The sequence below is a fragment of the Canis aureus genome, chromosome 38, assembly GCF_053574225.1.
Source record: "Canis aureus isolate CA01 chromosome 38, VMU_Caureus_v.1.0, whole genome shotgun sequence".
Lineage (NCBI taxonomy): Eukaryota > Metazoa > Chordata > Mammalia > Carnivora > Canidae > Canis > Canis aureus.
The window spans coordinates 11,137,760-11,158,375 of NC_135648.1; the positions used below are offsets into that span (position 1 = coordinate 11,137,760).

General features: G+C 33.8%; 1 protein-coding gene and 1 long non-coding RNA gene across 9 annotated transcripts in view; one reads left to right on the top strand and one right to left on the bottom strand.

Annotated features, from left to right (window-relative positions):
* Window positions 1-20,616, top strand: part of GPATCH2 (G-patch domain containing 2) — a 170,445-nt gene that overhangs the window by 7,077 nt on the left and 142,752 nt on the right. For 5 of the 6 annotated variants that reach the window (XR_013374084.1, XM_077886674.1, XM_077886672.1 and 2 more), the window contains exons 2-5: window positions 3,263-3,979; window positions 9,434-9,495; window positions 12,330-12,512; window positions 12,943-13,022. Coding sequence is in view for 5 of the 6 variants with exons in the window: in XM_077886674.1 (XP_077742800.1) it covers window positions 3,263-3,979; window positions 9,434-9,495; window positions 12,330-12,512; window positions 12,943-13,022 (1,042 nt within the window). In the remaining variant the exon portion in view is untranslated. Of the gene's footprint in view, window positions 1-3,262; window positions 3,980-9,433; window positions 9,496-12,329; window positions 12,513-12,942; window positions 13,023-13,149; window positions 15,187-20,616 lie in introns of those variants that run through there. The other variant, XM_077886677.1, reaches the window with a different exon arrangement.
* LOC144307160 (uncharacterized) lies at window positions 1,102-19,266 on the bottom strand. Of its 3 annotated transcripts, none has more exons than XR_013374087.1 (5): window positions 19,203-19,266; window positions 9,982-10,055; window positions 3,278-3,386; window positions 2,758-2,912; window positions 1,102-1,312 (listed from the first exon to the last, which is right to left on the bottom strand). It is a non-coding gene; the product is annotated as an uncharacterized LOC144307160 (long non-coding RNA). The 3 variants fall into 3 exon arrangements; XR_013374086.1 differs by lacking the exon at window positions 3,278-3,386 and adding an exon at window positions 12,447-12,559 and having other exon boundaries at window positions 19,203-19,222; XR_013374085.1 differs by lacking the exon at window positions 3,278-3,386.

The window sequence follows — 20,616 nt, forward strand, 5'->3', positions numbered from 1 at the left end:
GGCACTTATGTTAAATGTATTTTTTTTCTGCATTATTATTGGGTTTTTAGGAAGTCTTTGTTTTTGTTTTTTTGAGAGGGAGGGGAGAGGTAGAAGAAGAGGACAGAGAATCTCAAACAGGCTCTCTGTGCCCACTGTGGAGCCAGACGTGGGCCTGAATATCACAACCATGAGATCATGACTTGAGCCAAAATCAAGGGTCAGATGATTAACCAGCTAAGCCACCCAGGCACCCCAAAAACTCTCTTAAAGTAATTGTATTCGTTGATATTCATATCTGATTCCTACTTGAGTGACATCATGGCATCAATTAGGTTCTTCTGGTTAAAATTTTTTAAGCTCTCAAGAAAATATAAAATCATGGTGACAATTTTAATGATGGTAAAAGAAGTTTTGCACTCATTCTTAGTAATATTATCAGTTCTATTTTCTTAAATAGAATAGACAGTTCTATGTCTGTTACAGCAGTTCTTTTTAAATGAAATTATATGAAGACACATTTCAATTGGTTGAACCTGATTGCTAACCTTTACCTAATGTTAGGAACACCACATTTTCTTTTTAAAGTAAGGCACTGGATTATGACTTCCAAAGTAACCTGCAGATTTAGTTGGAGGTTGTATTCATGCATTGAGTTAATTTTATATTAATATTTAGACCTAGTCACCTACCCATTGGTAAGAAAACTGAATCTTCAAAAAGTAAGTTACTTGAGAACCAGGTGATACTGAGTCTTCTTTTAGACAGGGATCTTTATTATAAGACATGTTAAACTGGCTTCCAATGAATTGTATCTTACTATATTATATTCAGAGATAATAGGTCTTTCAGACTACATTTCTTCCAAAGAAATAGTATTAAAGGAAATGAACAAAATGAACAAATGATGTAATAAAAGAAAAACAAAAAGGCAGTTATAACAGAGGTAAGGGTGAAAACACCCATTTGGATCATCTAGTCAGGATCATAGCCTTTCTTTTGGCTACAATTCTATGTGACATATTTCTCATAATCATATGCAGTGTTCTGAAACCTTAGTAACATATAGGATCCTTTTAGTGGTTCTCCAGAGTTTATATAAAACATATATATTTAAAGAGGTGTGTTCATGTAAGCTTTTATTCATTCAGAATGCCGAAGGAGATCTGGAAAATTCAAACTCATTAAATGAAAGAGTATGTCCATTTAGTGAATTGCTCACAGTGTATGTTTTACTGACGGCTACAGCATTGGTCCTTCGGATTCATCACACCTTCACCACTTTTTCTGCCCTGTGTCGTGTGTTGATTCAGGTCTCCCTTTTTTCGTTTTTCTGTTAAAAAGAATATGATGCCAAACTTGAGTCACTTGGCCTTACATAGATGTATATTAAATCTGTCTGAACAATTAAAATAGTACCGCCTGGGACACCTGGGTGGCTCAGCAGTTGAGCGTCTGCCTTTGGCTCAGAGCATGATCTTGGAGTCCCGGGATCCAGTCCCTCATCGGGCTTCCTGCATGGAGCCTGCTTCTCCCTCTGCCTGTGTCTCTGCCTCTCTCTCTCTCTGTGTTTCTCATGAATAAGTAAATAAAATCTTTAAAAAATAAAATAAAATAGTACCACCTCTGTTACATCACTCATCAACAAAAATGCAAACTGGTTATTGGAATTATGTAGTACTAGGATGCTCTTCTCGGCTATAGATTTCAGGCTCTAGAATCAGATTGCTGGAATTTGAAACCTGTTTCTACCATTTCCTAGGTGTGTCATTTTGGGCCAATTGCCCTTAGTGTCTCTGTCACTGTGTATCTCATATACTACCTTATACGCTTATTATGTGAGAATGAAATGACCTAATGCATATGAAACACTTTAAAATGGGCCCAGCACATAGTAAGTACTTGTGTTAGAAGCTGTATGTGTACATCATCTAATAAGTAGTAAATCTGGTTGAATTACAATGTATGTGTGTTTTCAGGTTGTTAAAATGAAAAGACAAAGTTAAAAGTTATTATTGGGAACTTGCAAATGCCTAATATTATAGACTGTAGAGACTATATAAACCAGGGGTCAGCAAACTATGGCCAGCCATCATTTGGTTTTGTAAATAAAATTTTATTAGAACATAGCCATATCCATTCATTTATGTCTTGCCTAGGGCTATTTTCACCTTACAGTGGCTAAAGTTGAGTGGTTATGACAGAGACCTAATGGACTGCAAAGCCTAAAATGTTTACTATCTGGCCCTTTACAGAAAAGTGTGCCTACCCCTGCCTCTGTAGTTCAGAATATTTTGATCCCTAGGTGCTTCTAGAACTCAGAAATGATGAATCACAATTTTTATAATGAAGATACATATTTGAATTACCTATAAGGTTTAAAATTAAAATCAGAATTTTGGATTCTCCATCACCAACTGATTTAGACTCTTTGGGAGTTGGGTTTGGAAAAGGCCAGTATGATTTATAAAAGTTCCTAAGGAATGCTTAATGTTTATCCTAACTGACAAGTGGATAATTTTCTCACTGGTAACATAATTCAGAGGTTTTTATTTGTTTCTTTTAAAAGAAAAAAAAAAAAAAAAGCCAAGAAACTGTCTCAGAAGGAATTGTAAGAAAAATGAAGGGCCATTTTAGACCTGTGAGGCTCCAGTGTGAATAAGAACATAGTTTCTGCTTGACTGAGTTATGAAATTAGTGTGGCCTAACTATATGCCTAGTATCTGGTTAAGCTCTTTAAAAAAAAAAAAAAACATATATTACAAATCTTGAAAGTACCTGTCAGTCTTTCCATCTCTCTTGCCTATTGTGGTAGTGACTGGGTAGAGCATGTGGTGAGTAAAGAATTATACAGCTTCCTTCTTCACTTAGAAGTCAGTTAGGAGGAGGGGATGGTTGGAAGAAGGATTGAGAAAGTCTTCTCTATATCTGTTCTAGGAGAACTGTAGAGCAAGAGCAGGAGTAGACTAATGAAAAGTGACTTAAGCAGAAACAACTTTCCCATAATTACACAGTAAAAATATGAAATTACTGGGATATTTCATTGCTAATATAGTTACTGTACCTTGAAGTAATTCCTATGTTTAATAAAAGAACTTATACAAGAAAAAGGAACTTAAAAATGAGTCAAAATATTTGATACTATAATATCTTGAATAGAAAAATCACTTTTAAACATGCTTTATAATAACTTAATTTTAGACTTAGCATGAATTATCTGCTGTAATAAACTGGGTTAATACAGTTATTTTCTTTAATTTTTTTTTCTTTCTTTAAAATGTAGGCATTTCAGTCGAACCATGGAAGAACTGGTTCATGATCTTGTCTCCGCGTTGGAAGAGAGCTCAGAGCAAGCTCGAGGTGGATTTGCTGAAACAGGCGATCATTCTCGAAGTATGTCTTGTCCTCTGAAACGCCAAGCAAGGAAAAGGAGAGGGAGAAAACGAAGGTCGTATAATGTTCATCACCCATGGGAGCCTGGCCACTGCTTAAGTGAAGGCTCTGATTCTAGTTTAGAAGAACCAAGCAAGGACTATAGAGAGAATCACAATAATAATAAAAAAGATCATAGTGACTCTGATGACCAAATGTTAGTGGCTAAACGCAGGCCATCATCAAACTTAAATAATAATGTACGAGGAAAAAGACCTCTATGGCACGAATCAGATTTTGCCGTGGACAACCTTGGGAACAGAACTCTGCGCAGAAGGAGAAAGGTCAAACGCATGGCAGTGGACCTCCCACAGGACATCTGTAACAAACGGACAATGACCCAGCCCCTTGAAGGTTGTAGAGACCAGGACATGGACAATGACAGAGCTTACCAATATCAAGAGTTTACCAAGAACAAAGTCAAAAAAAGGAAATTGAAAATAATTAGACAAGGGCCAAAAATCCAAGATGAAGGAGTAGTTTTAGAAAGTGAGGAAGTAAGCCAGACCAGTAAGGACAAAATGGACTATGAAGAGCAAAAAGTCTCAGATGAACTCATGAGTGAAAGGTGACTTTTATATTCTCTAAGTATAAAAATATGTGTCTCCATTGTTTGTGCTTGAATGTGTTTTGTATTTTAATTAATTCTATTTTAACATAATTATAAATTATAATAATAAAATATAGCAATAGTGATATTACTGTTTTAACCATGGTTATATTTCCTTATAATTTACAATGTTTAGCACAAAACAAAATTGCTTCTTTGATTTACACAACATCTTTTGATTGTGTTATAAAGACTTAATATTCAGCTATAAAGAGAAAAGGAAATAGTTTTTCAGTGGGAAAGAATGTGCTTTTGAATAACAGCACATTTGTAACTCTTGGAATTGGATTTATAATTATTTATTTGTTTAATTATAGAGCTTTAGCCTTTGGTGCTTTTTAGGGTCACAATTCATCAGTTTATATTGATACCTGAGAATCAAATGTTCATACCATTTCAATATGTATGGCTTGGTATTTTAAGAAGTCTCTAGATTGCTGAGAAATCTGATCATTTATGAATTGTAAAACCTAATTTATAGTCTAGAAACACTTGATCTTGTCATTAGACAAATGAGAAAAACAATGATCCTTTGGCAGCTAGTCTAATCTATCTATTCTAGAAAGCAGGTATACCACAATGATAATTATTAAGTACAATTTTAACAGCGTCAGAGGTAAGTGATCATTTTTCTTTTACACAGAACTAATGCTACTGCAAGAAATGAGAAAATGTTGACTTTGTTCATCCTTATAGGCATGTTCTTAAAACCAAACACAGAACTATGATCCAGAAAAAAAAAATCCTTGCTGACAAAGAGTATTTGATTTTGATTTGTAAGATTGGCATTATTTTAATCATGTAGGTTATGAACCATGGATTTTATATGTATATATTTAATAATATATACAGTTATATATATATATATATATATATATATATATGTTTGCTTATAGATATGATTAGAAACATGAATAGGACCTGATAAAAGTTTATAGGATGGGCCCTTTATCAGTGATGGTTTGCTATTTATGTAATTTTTTGGAAGAAGTAAAAATTGCTCAAAATAAAATGTTTCAGGAAAGCTTTGAAAATTTTATGATATCTGCATTTCTTCCAAAAAAGTTGGCATTTTTATACCAGAATGAAAATTACTTTTATGGTAATTGGGCCAATATGACTGGGGACCACCTAGCTTGACTTGAAAGTGATTATTTTGCTCAGTCACTGGGAGGGAGAATATGTGGCAATGGAGATAGTATTCATTTCTGGATTATTTACAGATTACTTGCCTTTTGGATTGATCCTCCAAGCCTTTCTTTTATTGATATCTGCCTTGTATTGACAGACATCTACCCTGGAAGAAAAATGAGATGAAACTCTCATTTCTCTTCATTGTAAAAAATATCTGAGTATCTATTAGATATGATCAGGCTACCCAGCAGTCAACAGCCCAGGTACAAATTTTCAAAGAGGATGTTTTCACTCCAGAATATTTTTTTAATATTTTTCTTTTATTAGTCTTTTTTTTTTAAAGATTTATTTATTTTAAAGAGAGTGCACTTTGGGGGGGGGGTGCATGACAGAAGGAGAAAGAGAGAGAGAGAATCACAAGCCAACCCCATGCTGAGCGTGGAGCCCGAAGCAGGTCTCAGTCTCACCACCCTGAGCTCATGACCTGAACCTTTGAAACTAAGAGTCAGACACTAAACAGACCGCACCACCTAGGTGCCCCTTCTTTCTTTTAAAACTTAGCTATGTAACTATTTTTATTGTTACCTAGGACTTAGATGCATGTTTCCTCCTCTGTGGGATGATTACTAAAGACGGACCCTGTTTCCTACAGCCCGGTTGTTTAGAATAGCAGATAAGCAAACGATGAAAATGAAGTATGCTGGGCAGAAAGTACTGGTAAAGGAGAATTTCCTAAAGGAGCTGAGGTTTAAGTATTGTTCAGATGTTGAAGGGAAATGGCATTCCTGGGTAGAGGAACAGCTTATGCAAAGGTGTGAATTGTGAAGCAAAGTGAACATATCTGGGAAAATTGCATATAATTGATTATTACTAGAACAAAGTGGCGTTGAGCCTATGGCAGTGTGTCTTGAAGATCTTGTGTACTATGGTAGTTTGGATTTCATCATATAAATAAAGGGAAGCCAGTGAAGACTTTTTAATAGTGAAGAAACTCAATTAGATTTACATTTTCTTGAGTTACTTTTATAGCACAGTAATGTTGGTTTTTTTTTGGTTTTGACCGACCTCCAGTTCATCCTTAAGGGAGGGGCAAATTGTGGCAGTGATAGTAGAAGGGAAAACAATAGGAGAGCCATTTTAAGAGTTGGAATCAATGGAGAGTTGACTGTATTTGGGAGGATGAATGAGAAATAGGACTCTCAGTGTGTTGGTGTCAAGAATAAAAAATACAGGAAATGAACAGATTGGGGCAGAGGATTGGGATTAGTGTACAAACATTAATTTGACAACCATTGTGGAATATATTCTCCAAATACTGTGCTATAAAAGTCATGCTAAAAAAAAAAAAAAATGTGGGAAGACTTGTCCTTGGAGATAAGCCATAATGGCTGTCAGATGCCAAAAATGAAAAGACTTGCTTCCATATATAAGTTCTTGTTCTGATTTATTGAACATGCTAACAACTACATGATGTACTTGGAGCAACTAGCTAGATGTCAATGAGGTGAAATATAAATAAGGAGACATGTTGTTTAAAACACACGTGAAAAGATGCCAAATGAAGATAAGGATCATTAGGGACTAAGCTGCTCTTGGAAGGGGAAGTTTGATTTCCTTCTCTCTTTAAAAAGAATAAATAAGATAAAGACAGAGAGGCAAACAAACCTTAAGACTCTTAAATATAGGAGGGTTGCAAACTGAGGGTTGCTGGAGGTGAAGTGGGTAGGGGGCTGGGGTAATTGGGTGATGGACATTAAGGAGGGCACTTGATGTGATGAGCACTGGGTGTTATATGCAACTGATGAATCACTAAATTCTAACCCTAAAACTAAGAATATGCTATATGTTAACTAATTTAAATTTAAATAAAATCTTAAGGAAAAAAAAAAGTACGCAGGCAGAGAGAGGAAAGAGAAAATTGGGATACCACTTGGAGAAAGAACATAAGCCAGAAATAGAGATGGGAAGAATTTAGGTAGGTCTCATCCATTACAGAGCCTTGAAATCTATATTTAATCCAACAAGTTTGGGGAAGTAATTTTAGATTTTTAATAGAAAATACTTTATTATTTTATTTATTTTATATATGTATATATGCATAGATATAAACATGTATGTTTTATAAACTTTTTCTTTTAGAACACTTTTGGATTTATAGAAAATTGTAAAGATAGTACAGAGATTTTCTGTATATCCTGTTCCCATATATCTGTACCCAGTTTCCCCTATTATTAATATCATACATTACTGTGATGTACTAGTCTGAATGAATAAGCAAGCCAATGTTGACACGTTATTAACAAAAGTCAGTACTTGTTTAGAATTTCCTTGTTTTTTTGTTTTTTTTTTATGTTCTTTTTCTCTTCCAGGATCCCATCCAGGATATCATAATATTTTTGGCCAGCAAATTATATTTATAAAAGATGAGCTTGGCTGTATGTAGAATATTAAAAGAAGTGAATCTGAACTCAGAAATTAGAAGACCATTGTATCCCGCCCCCCTCCAAAAAAAAAAAAAAAAAAAAAAAGAGCACATAGTTTCACAGTTTCACAATCCTTTTTCTGTAAATCTGAATTCTGAAAGCTGTGAAAAGCTAATTCATTGGTGGCCAGACCTAGCTTGACCTGGATTTAATGTGGATATTCATTCATTTATTTGAAAAACCATATTAATAGGTTTGATACTGGCACACTACCCTAGACCCCTTTTAGGCATTTTAGAACATATCTTTCCAGACTTTGAAAAATTGTGAATTTCAAATACATTTTGCCTCAAGGATTTCAGAAAAAGAATTGTGACTCAGGGTATGTAGGATAAGGCCCTGTGTTAGGGTTGTGTTGATGCAGGCAGACAGGAAAGCACTAATCAGTCACTGAAGAGAAAAAAAGTCAATAGTAGTTTACCCAGCTAGATAGCAAAAAAAATGAAGTTTCCGAAGTCTTTTTAATACTCAGACATCTCTGTGCCTAAGAGAACGTGCATGTTTGTAAATAAGCAGTTATGAGTGTGATTGTCTAAGAAAGTATTCCTTTCTTTCATTAACACTTGTGCAGTATAGGGAGTTTCATACATTCTCCTAATATGAAGAAAATTAAAGAAAATGGTACTTAGAGTTCTTTGGGAAAATGAACCACTTAATAAATCCTTATGCTTTTTATTTTTTAAAAATCAAATAATTGAAATGATATCGTATATTCAGATAACAGGGATTTAGATCTCATCTATACTTTTAATCCTAAACTCTCAATTTAAATCTTTTAAAACAGATTAATTTAAAAAAAACAGATCAGTTTTGTTAAGTATGTCAGGTTATAGGGCTGTACACGTTAATGGGAAAGTATGACAAAATTCACAGGGGCAATTTCCTGATTGGTTAAAATTAAGAATTACAGGAAGAAAAGAGTATATGAGAATTTTTAAAGAACATTATCAATTTTGTTTAGAGGCCAAACCTCTTGTTACATGATCTTGTTTTTGCATCTTTTAACTAACTAGATTAAGTATTGCTTCTCTTAGAACTAGTACTGACAGTTTATGTCAGTTGAATATCTACTGTTTAATTTGTATATGAAATTTGACTTTGTATCATACTCGAACTTCTTTGGAAGTATGGAGAACCTGTTATTTTTTAGACCTCCTCCTTAATATTGGCAGTATTCCATATTTTGCTCGGTGATTACTCAGAGAGATTTTAACGTTGATTTAATGGGTTGTTACCATTGTAAACTTTTTTCTTCCTTGCCAAGTAATAGAGTTGTTATGAATTCTTAAGTAATGTCTTTTTCCAGAATATTTGCAAATGTGGTCATGAGAAGTAATTTCATCCTGGGCCCTTGCATTTCATGTGCTGAAGAAAGGCTGAGCCTGCCTTTGATTGAGACTTTGCCCATTTTATTGAGAGTGGTGTTCCGCACTCAGGCTGAATTGCATGACATAAGAAAGGAGCAGTGAGCATTCAATGAAAGCAGATAATAAAATGCATCAATTGTGTCAGCACCTCGTCGCAGTCACATCTGGCTTACTGTCAGGGTCCCATTAGATTCCTGTGGTTTTATGTGCCAAAAATAATATGCTCTGTAGTTAATGGAACCAGAATATTTGCAGTTTGATTAAAAAAAAAAAATCAACTTATTTTCTTTCCGATCTTTATCAGGCTTGTTTCATCTCTGAACTGCCATGTCTCTTTAAAATTTTACGACTGAGAGATCAATTGTTCTTTTGATCTGTTTTTTTTGTTTTTGTTTTTGTTTTTTTTTTTTCCTTTTCCTTTATTGCAGTGATTCCAGCAGTCTCAGCAGCACTGATGCTGGCTTATTTACGAATGATGAGGGAAGACAAGGTACTGAAATGCTATTTCTTTTATTCCTTTGGAAAAACGTCTTCATTTTAAAGTTGTGCTTTTTACTAGTTATTTCCTAGGTTCAGGACTGCAATCCATTTACCTTACATACACCTACTCAGTGGACTGGGGTTTGGTTATTTTCTATACTATGCAGGGTACCCTGTCTTCATGACCTAAAGTAATTGATTATCTCCAAAAGCTAGTATGTGGAGCTAATAATATTAAGGAAGGATCATCTTCCTTAAGAAAGCTTTACGTACATCAGTCTTTTCAATTTTGTCTCAGCAAGTTCACAAGACACCGGTTCTGTCTCCACCTGATTCCACATGTGTTTAATACTGTGTAAGCATTAATAAAGGTGGATTTGCAAGTCATTTGTCATTTTTATTCAGCCGTGACATTTATTCATCCTATCCAGTTCGTAAGTAATTAGACACTTTTCATGAGTTCAATATTGTAAACTGTTAAACAGTCATGTCTTACCTCTTAGATCTTTTTACATCTTTGAAGTTCCCCGAAGCCTTTCACACTTTCCCATAGCATTATTTTGAAGCTACCTATTTGGGAAGAAAATAGGAAAAACCTGAGGAAGGAGGCAGGAGGCATACCTGCAAATGTTATCTGCCTTTCTTGAGAATATTTAGAAGAAAGCAGTAAGTTCTAAGGGGAAAAAAGAAACCAAAACTTTGTTTTAAATTATAAATAGCCTAAAAAAATTATAGTCTAATGATAGGAAAAAAGAAGGAAATAGTAGCTACCTATGTGTTTTTCTCTTAGTCTGTTTATCCTCCTGGTGGTAGGAATAAAATAAATGATCTATCATTGTTGCTTACTTATAAAGCCATATATATTCCAGGTAAATAGGTGCATACTGTTTTAAAGACCATAGACTTTTAAAGTTAAGAGACTGCTGAAATATGTTAGAACCCTGAGGCTCAGAGTGAGCTTTGATACCTTGATAATATACTGAAATTCTCATTTAAATACACGTGTCTACTCAAAGTTATTAGAAATGTTGTACTTGGTAATGAAATGAAATGAAAAAAAACTTTTGAAAAATAACTTTTAGACAAATCTGTCCCTCTTTGAAAAGCTCTGAAAGGTATAGAATAATATGCTACCATTTATTATGAGCTTATTATATTTTACATTTCTAAGTGCATTTTTGTAATTCAATTTACTTTACGCTTTTCTCCAGGAGAGTCTTTTTTGGGGGCGTTTGGTGAAACCTAGGCTCAGAGAGTCGAGATACCTTCCCCAGTGTTGCAGAACACTGCAATTCTAATTGGTCTGACTTCAGAGCTCAAGTTCGTAATCTGTAGCTAGCTATGTGATTTCCCTATTAAGAACAAAGTTGTATATCACATAAAAAAATAATAACCTCATTTCTCCATAATAACATTGTCTCCACTGGAATTAACATCTAGGATAATTAGCTTCAAGTGACTCCTTTTCTTTTCTTGTACCTGTACCTGTTCTGGGAAATTTTAATATAATTCTCAGTAAAAGAAGTAATACTTACGTGCTTTGAAATGTGGTCATTTTTAAAAATTAATTTTAATTAAATCCTCAATTGAAATAAACTGGTGGCTTTGGTTTTCCAAATGCTTTAAACTTTTCACTCATAATTTGAAGTATGGCTGTTTCCTGTAAAGTCATTTTTGGTTGAAGCTTTGTTTTTTTTCTAGTTTGCTTTTAAAAATATTTGTAGTAAGATATTTTAGAAGTCAGAAATCTCTTTCGGTAAAGGGAAAGACTTTATGGTAGTTGTGATGACCCTCTTAAAAACCAGAATTAGTAGTTTTTCAAAGAATCACGGAGACTTTAATGAATCAAGGATCATACTCAAAATGCGTTTGTCACTTATTTTTAAAAGCCATCTGTCTTCTGTATTTTTGCCTCCTTATTCCTATTGTGAAAACAAAAATCTGTTGATTCATGTTTTTGGTTTTAAAAACAAAATACTGTCCACTCACCAGTACATTTTGAACTGAATTTTAAATGGATCATTTCTCCATGGTTACACTCATGGATGTTCCCAAAAGTCAGACTTACTATGGATTGTGTTCTGTTTTAAAAACATCTTGCTTGTTGTATTCCAGTGTAGTTTCTTTGTAAATTCTGTGGTATTGTCACTTTTCATTTAAAATCAAGTTTTTCACAACTATTTCTTAATGAACTTAATCAGATTAATTTCATTTAGTCACATCTGTTCATGATTGTTTCCCCTTTTACACTCCATACAAATCATGAAATTAAGCTAATTATATGCCATTATCAGCTGCAGATAACAGGTTCTACAGTTTTATACTTTTAATTCTCCATAGGAGATTAAGGCTTGTTTTTCTTTAATTTGGAAAGGGTAGTAACTTAACTGGAATTCTCTACAATTTTTGCCCTAGAATTAGCCACATTTATTTTTCTTCACATTTTTTAATTGGTTCTAAAACAGAAAAGCTTGTGTTTTTGTCGTGGTGGCAGTTCTTGTTGTAGTGTTAAAAAACATTTTAGTGAAGTCATGATGTAGAATAAGTTTTCTGTATAGATTATATAAATGATTACCAGATAAAATACAGGATCCCCAGTTAAATGTGACTTTTAATTAAATAACAAATGATTCCTTTAGTATAAGTATGTCCACGTATAAGTATGTCCATGTAGTATCTAGACATACTAAAAATTTTGTGTGGATACTATTTATTGATATTAAAATTCGTTTCTCTGAAATTCAAATTTATTTGTTCTCTTATATTTCTTAACTCTAAATCTGATAACTCTGTGTATTTGGACAATAAAACTGAATCTTTGGGGGATTTCTTGTATTTACACAGGTGATGATGAGCAGAGTGACTGGTTTTACGAGAAGGAATCAGGGGGAGCCTGTGGCATCACTGGAGTTGTGCCCTGGTGGGAAAAGGAAGATCCTACTGAGCTAGACAAAAATTTACCAGATCCTGTCTTTGAAAGTATCTTAACTGGTTCTTTCCCTCTTATGTCGCATCCAGGAAGAAGAGGTCAGTAGCACCTGCTGACTGCTGAATATGGTGGGCTTATGGTGACTCTAGGAATAATCATTAAAGAGGATAGGCTGAAATGGCAATGAAAGCGTCTAAATATAAGATGCTGTTAAGAAACATGTTGAACAGTAATTCAGCTACTACATTTATCATGCATTCTAATTATTGGAGAAGTTGACTTGCCTTCTTGCTAAGACCATTATGACAATGTTGAAATGTTAGAAAGGTAAATCAGGAGTAAAGAAAAGCCCTGAATAATATCCTAATTCTTAAATAATCAGTAGTTGTGCACTAAGCTCATTAGAACCCTACTAGGCATTGCTTCAGATAGTTTCAAGATGTTTCCTACCTCCTACTCATTCTGAATTCCGTTTCAAAAGGAACAATGATCATAGAATCTCCTAAATTGAAGACTTTGATTTTCCAGGTTTTCAAGCTAGACTCAGTCGCCTGCATGGAATGCCTTCTAAGACCATTAAAAAATCAGGAGGGACCACAACTTCAATGGTAGGCATGCTTTTTTGTTTAATTGTCATGTTTGGAAATGTATCCATTTCTATGGAATAAAAAGCCACATCCTCATCTTTTATTCATATTCTAATGTTATACTTAAAAATAATCCATTTTTTTGTAGGCTACAAACTGGACCAGTGAGATTCCCCTATAAACCAAATCTTCTAATGCTAATAAATTAGTTACGTTTTGAACATCTGGGGAATGACATTCGAGGGAACCTGGCTCCTGTCCTCTTCCCCTGGAGGAATATCATTGAAGTGAGAGCCTCTTTGATGAAAAGATGGGGCTGTTTTTGCTGGAGGACTGGTATTCTTCCTTTAGTCAGAAGTGAACCTGGTTGGGGAGGCTTTCTAGGGATCTAGGTTGGCCCAGGGTGGGTAGAACTACTGTAAATTTTATATATTTTTCTCTTTTATGATTTTTTTTTACATTGAATCCATTTATGTATTACTTGCTTTGCCAAAATGCTAACAAAAGCTAGAAAAATGGAAAACTTCCAGATCTCACATAAGTATTCCTTAATGTTTATATTGTGATTGGTTAAGAACTAATTTTTACATATCTGACTGTTGTAAATAAACATGATGCATTGACATTTATGGCTCATTTTTAGAGAAGTCTTATATAACCAGCATTATTTAAAGTATTTGCATTTTACTCAGGGTATTTTAACAAGGGCTAAGATGAGTAGTAGGTAAGGTTGATAATCTTTACTAGAATTTCTGTTTTGTTCAGTTTGCTTTCTACTTGAATAATCTGCTCTGTATTACAAACCCATTGTATTTTATAGTATAGTGTTCATTGTACTACAAAAAAAAAATCATCCTAGTTTTAAGCTAACCACAGTGGTAACGAGTCTGTGCTAGTAGAATCATTTACTATTACTTTTTAAATTATCTGCTTTGTTTGATACCTGAAACCACTCAAAATTATCATTTTGGCTTAGAGTTTATGGAAATCATGTGAAAGCTGGTATTTCAACTAATACTGTATGCCTTTGAATCCTATGTCATGTTTAAAAGTGAGCATTGCTTGCACACCTTTGGCAGACCGTATGTGTCGCCGTGAGTGTCAGAAATACTTGCATGAGCTCATTTTCATAAACAGAGGGGAAAATGTAACATTTCTACTGATGCTATAATTTAGACAGTATACAACGTTCAGGCCATTTGAATTCTTCAAAATGGTATGTTAAAATGACTAATATTTTTATTAAATTCCAATAATTGATGAAAACTGTGATTTAATACATGTATTTTTATACTGTTGTATGGATTAATTGTTAATTCAGCATTTAATGGCTAACATAAATATTATGATTGGAAAAGAAACTTAAAGTTGACATTTCTTTTACCCAAAGGTATTACAGTCTGAAAGATTTCAGAAAATGTGTTAAGCAGAGAGTGTATGACATCTTTTAGATTGCTTGTCTAAACTGGAGAGATTAAATATGATAAAGTGCAACTTTGAGTATCTTTACCTTTGCATATTTAAAGTGATATTTTAGAGGTACAATAATGTGGTATTTGGTCATTGTAAGTAAGCTTATTTGTGCTATGTCCTTTGGAGTAAAAATTCATGCTTTTTTTTCCTGAATTACATAAATGCTTTTATTTTATTTTGTATAATGACTGTCTTTTAGATCTGAATAAGTCACTTTAAAACCTTGGCCTATGAACTTTGCCTTATCAATCATGAATCTAGATGAATGCTATCTAGTTCTTGGTTCAGTTTTACCTATTTTTATTTTTGGTTCACTGCTTGCTTGAGCATAGCTGGGATTTGTAGCCCATTTTCTAGGCTTATTGCAATCTCACTGTGGTATTTTATAGAAGCTATTACATCTGATAGGCTAGCTTCATGGTATTGATGATACATGGCTTAACCATAGTAAAAGCTGCCTTCCCTCTCTAAATTGTAAAAAGGTGATTAAGTTTCACTTGATGGAGATATACTATATATGTGTGTTTATCATGGAACTAGTGCATTAGGCCATAAACTGTTTTCCTGGTCTACATTTTTTGTATTCAAATTTTACTGAAGACAATGGGCTCCTTCAGGTTTTCTTTCTTTCAGTCCTGAATTGTCCTTGTTTGGATTTTTAAGTACTGTAATTTTTTTTTTTTTCAATAAAATATCTGACTTGGACAAGAAAGGTAAGAGTTCCAATTTGTGCTGATATTTTTAAATTCCTCTGCTAGGTTTTGTTGTTGTTGTTGTTGTTGTTGCTGCTGCTGCTGCTCATACCGTCCATATTGTATGTAACAACCTAGTCTTAAAAATTATAATGTCACAAAACAGTCATTTTAAACAGTACCCATGACATAAGAATGAAATTTAATTCCTTAGACTTTCACACCAGAAGTCTAGATTCCTTTTAAGAGAGATTAGTTTTCTGAGAAAAGTCAACACATAGCTAAAACCCATAAAATGGAATGGCAACAAAAGGTTTCTTTATCTTATACAGATGAGTAGTGACTACACAGATATAATGATGACTTTGAAGGAAATGACAGGAGAATCTTTTACTGAAATATTAATAGATACATTCTTAGGGGAAAAGTTTTCAATTGGATTTCTCATCATTCACTGTACTTACGTTCTATAAAGTTGCCCCTGGACACTAATTAGCAAGTACCTAGCCATTGCTCCTAAGGGAAATACCAGGTTAGGTTCCTGTGAGCCTCTGGTCACAACATTTTTATCAGCCAATCAATACATGATTCATTGTTTTAGCTATCTTTGTGTCTAAAAACACCTTAATATATATTGTTAATTCATTGACATTAAACTCTTGACCAACATCACTATATCCCATGCCCAAGCAAGGCTGCTCTAACACAAGTATTTCTCCATAAGGCACATCATGGCCTTCTTTATACTTAGGAACCCTTGTCAACACATCAGCACTGTATTGGGGTTTATTTAAAACAATGAATTGCTGACGAAAAACACAAAACTTAAAAATGTGGCACTGAATAAATCACAAAAAGGACACTTGTTTATAGTATTAGAGCTGAAACAGGAATGCATACTGTTTTCTTATGTGACCTCTGTTGAGAATGCACACGTGCACTAGGTGACAAATTTTTCACTGCTCCTGAATGACCATAAAAGTGCTACAAGAACTGATTTGACAATGTGGTGCCTGGCTGGCTCAGTCATTGGGGCCTGCAACTCTTAATCTCAGGGTTCAAGCCCCATGTTGGGTGGAGAGATGACTTAAAAATAAAATTGAAAAAAATTGATTTGGGGGTTCAAATAAATGTTAGTGAGTAGGCAAATTTGCAGATGTGGAACCCACAAATAGTAATGAGAATCGACTCTTTATTTTTGTTGAGGAAAAAGTGGTATTACAGAAAAGTTAGAGGTTTTGAAGTCTGAACTTGGTGAATCCCTGCTCTGGTTCTTTTTTTTTACTTTTAAATTATAAATTGAACTTTACCTTCTCTTTCTGTTTAATCGATACAGTATTTAATTTGCAGAAGTGTTATCAGGATTAAATGAGATTATATATACGTCATAGGCTGGGAACCATTTTGGTCACACAGTATATATTAAAAAAATAGTTACCATTATTATAGATACCAAACACAGAATCTCATGATTTAGAAAACATTTGTATTATTGTTCAAAATACAGAATATTTTAGACTTTTCATATTTTATATATGATATACCTTTATATTTCATATTTAAAGTGCTTTTTATTGTAACCTTTTATGTTTCTTTTATACTTCATTTATATATGAGCCAGATGTTATCTCTAATTTGGCCTGAGAAGAATAATTTTGAATGAATTTTAGATTGACAGCCACTGCATTAAACCTCAAACCCTGATTGCAGATTAAAAAACTGTTTAAATACCTCTCCCTAACCTTGAGTCATTAGGCCATTCATTTGCAGAAAGACCTGTACTGTTTAGGAGGTTTTGATCCAGAGTTACCTGATTTTTAAAATTATTTTGCCCATATACATGAGTGGTGAATGCAGTCACAGTTCTGATAATTTAATGTTGAAAGGAATTAATTATTGCTGTACTTCTGTTAGAATAAAACACTGGCTTATTGGAGGCCAGCTGACCCAGCCCCTAATACTGACCTTTTTTAGTAGAATTAAGCAAGTGATAATTAATTCTGAAGAATATTCTGGGACCATTTTCCAGGAGATATAGGGTGAACCTCCTGTATTTCCAGAATTTTTGCATCAGGTACAATTCAGAGTGAATAATCCTCAGAATAATGATCCATCAGAGAATCTGTTTTGGCATATAGTACTTAATAAAGTGAATCCGATTACCCTGACTTAAGCATAGCATTTCAGTTAGCCAAGATAGCCTGCCCTTGAGCATCCTAATTAATCAGTGTTTTCTATAGGCAAGAGATTTTTGAAAAAAAAAAAAAAGTTTTTAAACTGATAATCTTAGAACAGGTATTAATTTTTCTAAGCTAGCATTCAAATTGAGTGGTCTGTTAAAGATCAGGAAATAAATGACTCCATTTAAAATATAGTACCTGAAATCCAAAGTGAATATTACATAAGGAATTGTACTTAAAGGTTGTAGGGGGATCCCTGGGTGGCGCAGCGGTTTGGCGCCTGCCTTTGGCCCAGGGCGCGATCCTGGAGACCCGGGATCGAATCCCACATCAGGCTCCCGGTGCATGGAGCCTGCTTCTCCCTCTGCCTGTGTCTCTGCCTCTCTCTCTCTCTCTGTGACTATCATAAATAAAAAAAAAAAAAAAAAAAAAAAGGTTGTAGGGTTCTGTTTAAAAATCGTATCATCATTTCAGTCCAGTTTTTTGTATAGATGAAATGAGAACAAGTATAGTGGTAATGGTGATGGTTATTCTGTCAAAGAAAACAAATCTGATTTAAGGGACTGTTTATTCATACATGTTTCTCAAGTTAAATATCCAAAAAAAAATGTGAACATCAACCCCTTAAATTGTCATGCTGTACAAGTAAGCATACTGTTATATCCAACAACGAAATAGCCCTCCAAATAATTTATATCTGTTTAGAATCCTGAGTCATTCCGTTGTGTAAGAGAAGGGGATATTGTATATATTTTCTCTTTCTATGAAGTATATCATGAAAGACCAGACCAGATTTCCTGAGTGGCATATCGATAATGATACTATAATGATTTACTCTGTATGTCTTGCTCAACCTTTGTTTTATTGTTTCTTAGGATACTAGACTGGGAATATGTAGTCTGATTTACAACCTTTTACAACAGAAGGGGCCATTCTAAATGGATTTGGTTTAAATAAGGGAACTACATAAACTTTTCTCTTAGACTAGTCTAAGAAATTTTGTAATAGAAAACAAATCTAAAATGATTTTGAAAAATACACACGGTGTGTGTCCTCAGCTGTAATCTGACCATGTGCTAATTAATTATCTAGTATTTTTCAGTGCAATTTGATACGTAAGTGCTTCATTATAATCTTTGTGAACTGGTATTTGTTTGTATCCTTAGCGCATTTTTGGATACTTTGCAGAATCCAAGAAGAATTGATATTTAGAATCCTCTTATATTTTAAATATATACTATATCACATATATTCTAATTTATTACCATGTATGTTAACAATATAGTTTTTATTTTATCTCAAAGTCAGCTTGAGATCCAGATTTCATGCTGGAAATTAATACTTTTTTCTTAGAATTTGTTTTGAGATAAAGTAGATTTTGTATCATAAGTACTGCTTAGTAGAATTGTAATAAACATTTCATCTACAAAAGACATTTTAATAGTGTCTCTTGTTTGATTTAAAATTCTCTTATTTTGATGTCATTATTCACTTTATACTTTATATATAAATTTAATATCTGTAATTGATATTTGAACATTTGAATCTAATAGTTTTTCATTCTGGCCCACTGAAAGTAGTATCAGTATTAATATTGATATTTAGTCTTATTGCATTACACTTTATTAAAAGTGGAATATATACATATTTAACAGTACAGAATATATTATAATGTATTCATTTATTCATTCAACAAGTATTTGAATACTTATTCTGTTCTCCATTTTTAGCTTTTAAAATCCTTTAGGAAAAAATGCATAAACATGTTCAATCTTAGTATTTTAATACTACCAGATTTGACCGCTTATACTTTTTATCTATTTAAAATATTTGTCCTTGCTTTTCTGGTTACTTACCACTAGAATTGGCCTGGTTTCATATATTGTCAATTGGGTTTGTGATGCTTCAGAAATCTGGAACCTAGCAAGGAGAATGTTAGTAATGACTCACAATGATGCTTACTATATGCCAGATGCTTTTCTAAGTTATATATATATTTTTTAATTCATTTAATCCTATTAACATTTACAACTTAAACATTTTCAAATTTGTTTTTCCTTTGCTATGATAAAATTAATGAAATCTGGAAGTTTCTTCACTCTGTTGTCATGTTGCTAATAAATATAAATAAATTCTCTTTATAAAATAGTCTTCATTCCTGGTTACCAAATGCTATTGGAAGTGTGAGTTATTTTGAAAACTGCAGCATTCTTTGCTATTTTGAAGAATGAGCACAATCAAGTTGTGTGCCGTAATAAAAATTATAATTAAAATGTTTTACTGCTTCCATCGGAATAATCACTGGAACCAAGTCCTCCATTCCAATCCTTTTCTTTGTTTCTCAGGTATTATATAGTGCCTAGTTCTTGATCTTTAACATCATCCAGTTCTGGTCTGTTTTCTTGCCTTGTTTTCTACTGTTTTCTCTGCTTACTTTTCATGGTCCTTCATTATCTCTCCAAGCCTGTATAGTGTACTGGAGAGCTGTCACATGTGTGCTTCATCCATGATGATACTCTCAATATCTCCCTTGCTCTGCTCCTTTTTTTCCTACTCCTTTTCAATGAAACTTGGACAGACTTCATACAGGAGGAAGATTGGTTAGCTGGGACTTCAGGTGTGAGTTAGGTACTAACTCACTGGGGATGGAATTGGCAGACAGAAGGGCATGGATGGGCAAGGCTTATATATAAAACAGCATGGAATATCAGGAAACTGAATCCAGTATTGCTGAAGTGTATATAAGGTATACATTTGTGTGGAGAAGTATATGGTAGACAGGGTTTGGTTGGCGAGGTAGGTAGGAATTAGATCGTTTCAGACTCTTTGGTCCATGGGAATGGATACAAACTGATGTAATCTCTGGGGGGTGCAGGATGGTTAAGGTAATCAGATTTGTTTTGAGAGATCACATGGACAGCAGTATAAAGGGTGCTGTATTGGGTGGTTATAGTTCTATGTCAGGGATCTAAGCTATGTCCCTGTCCCCCCAGTAGATGGGATCCACAGTAAATCGAACCTCTGTATTTTATTGGACTCAACAATCTGGTTGACTTTTAAATAGTATCTACTCAAAAAATATTTACTGAGTCTCTACTGTGTGCTAGATACTGTTCTAGGACCTGGGGGTTAATGTAGTGAGCATGGCAGACAAGGTTCCAAGAGCTTATATTTTTTTTTAATTTTTTATTTATTTATAAATAAATATGACTATTTATAGTCATAGAGAGAGAGAGAGGGGCAGAGACACAGGCAGAGGGAGAAGCAGGC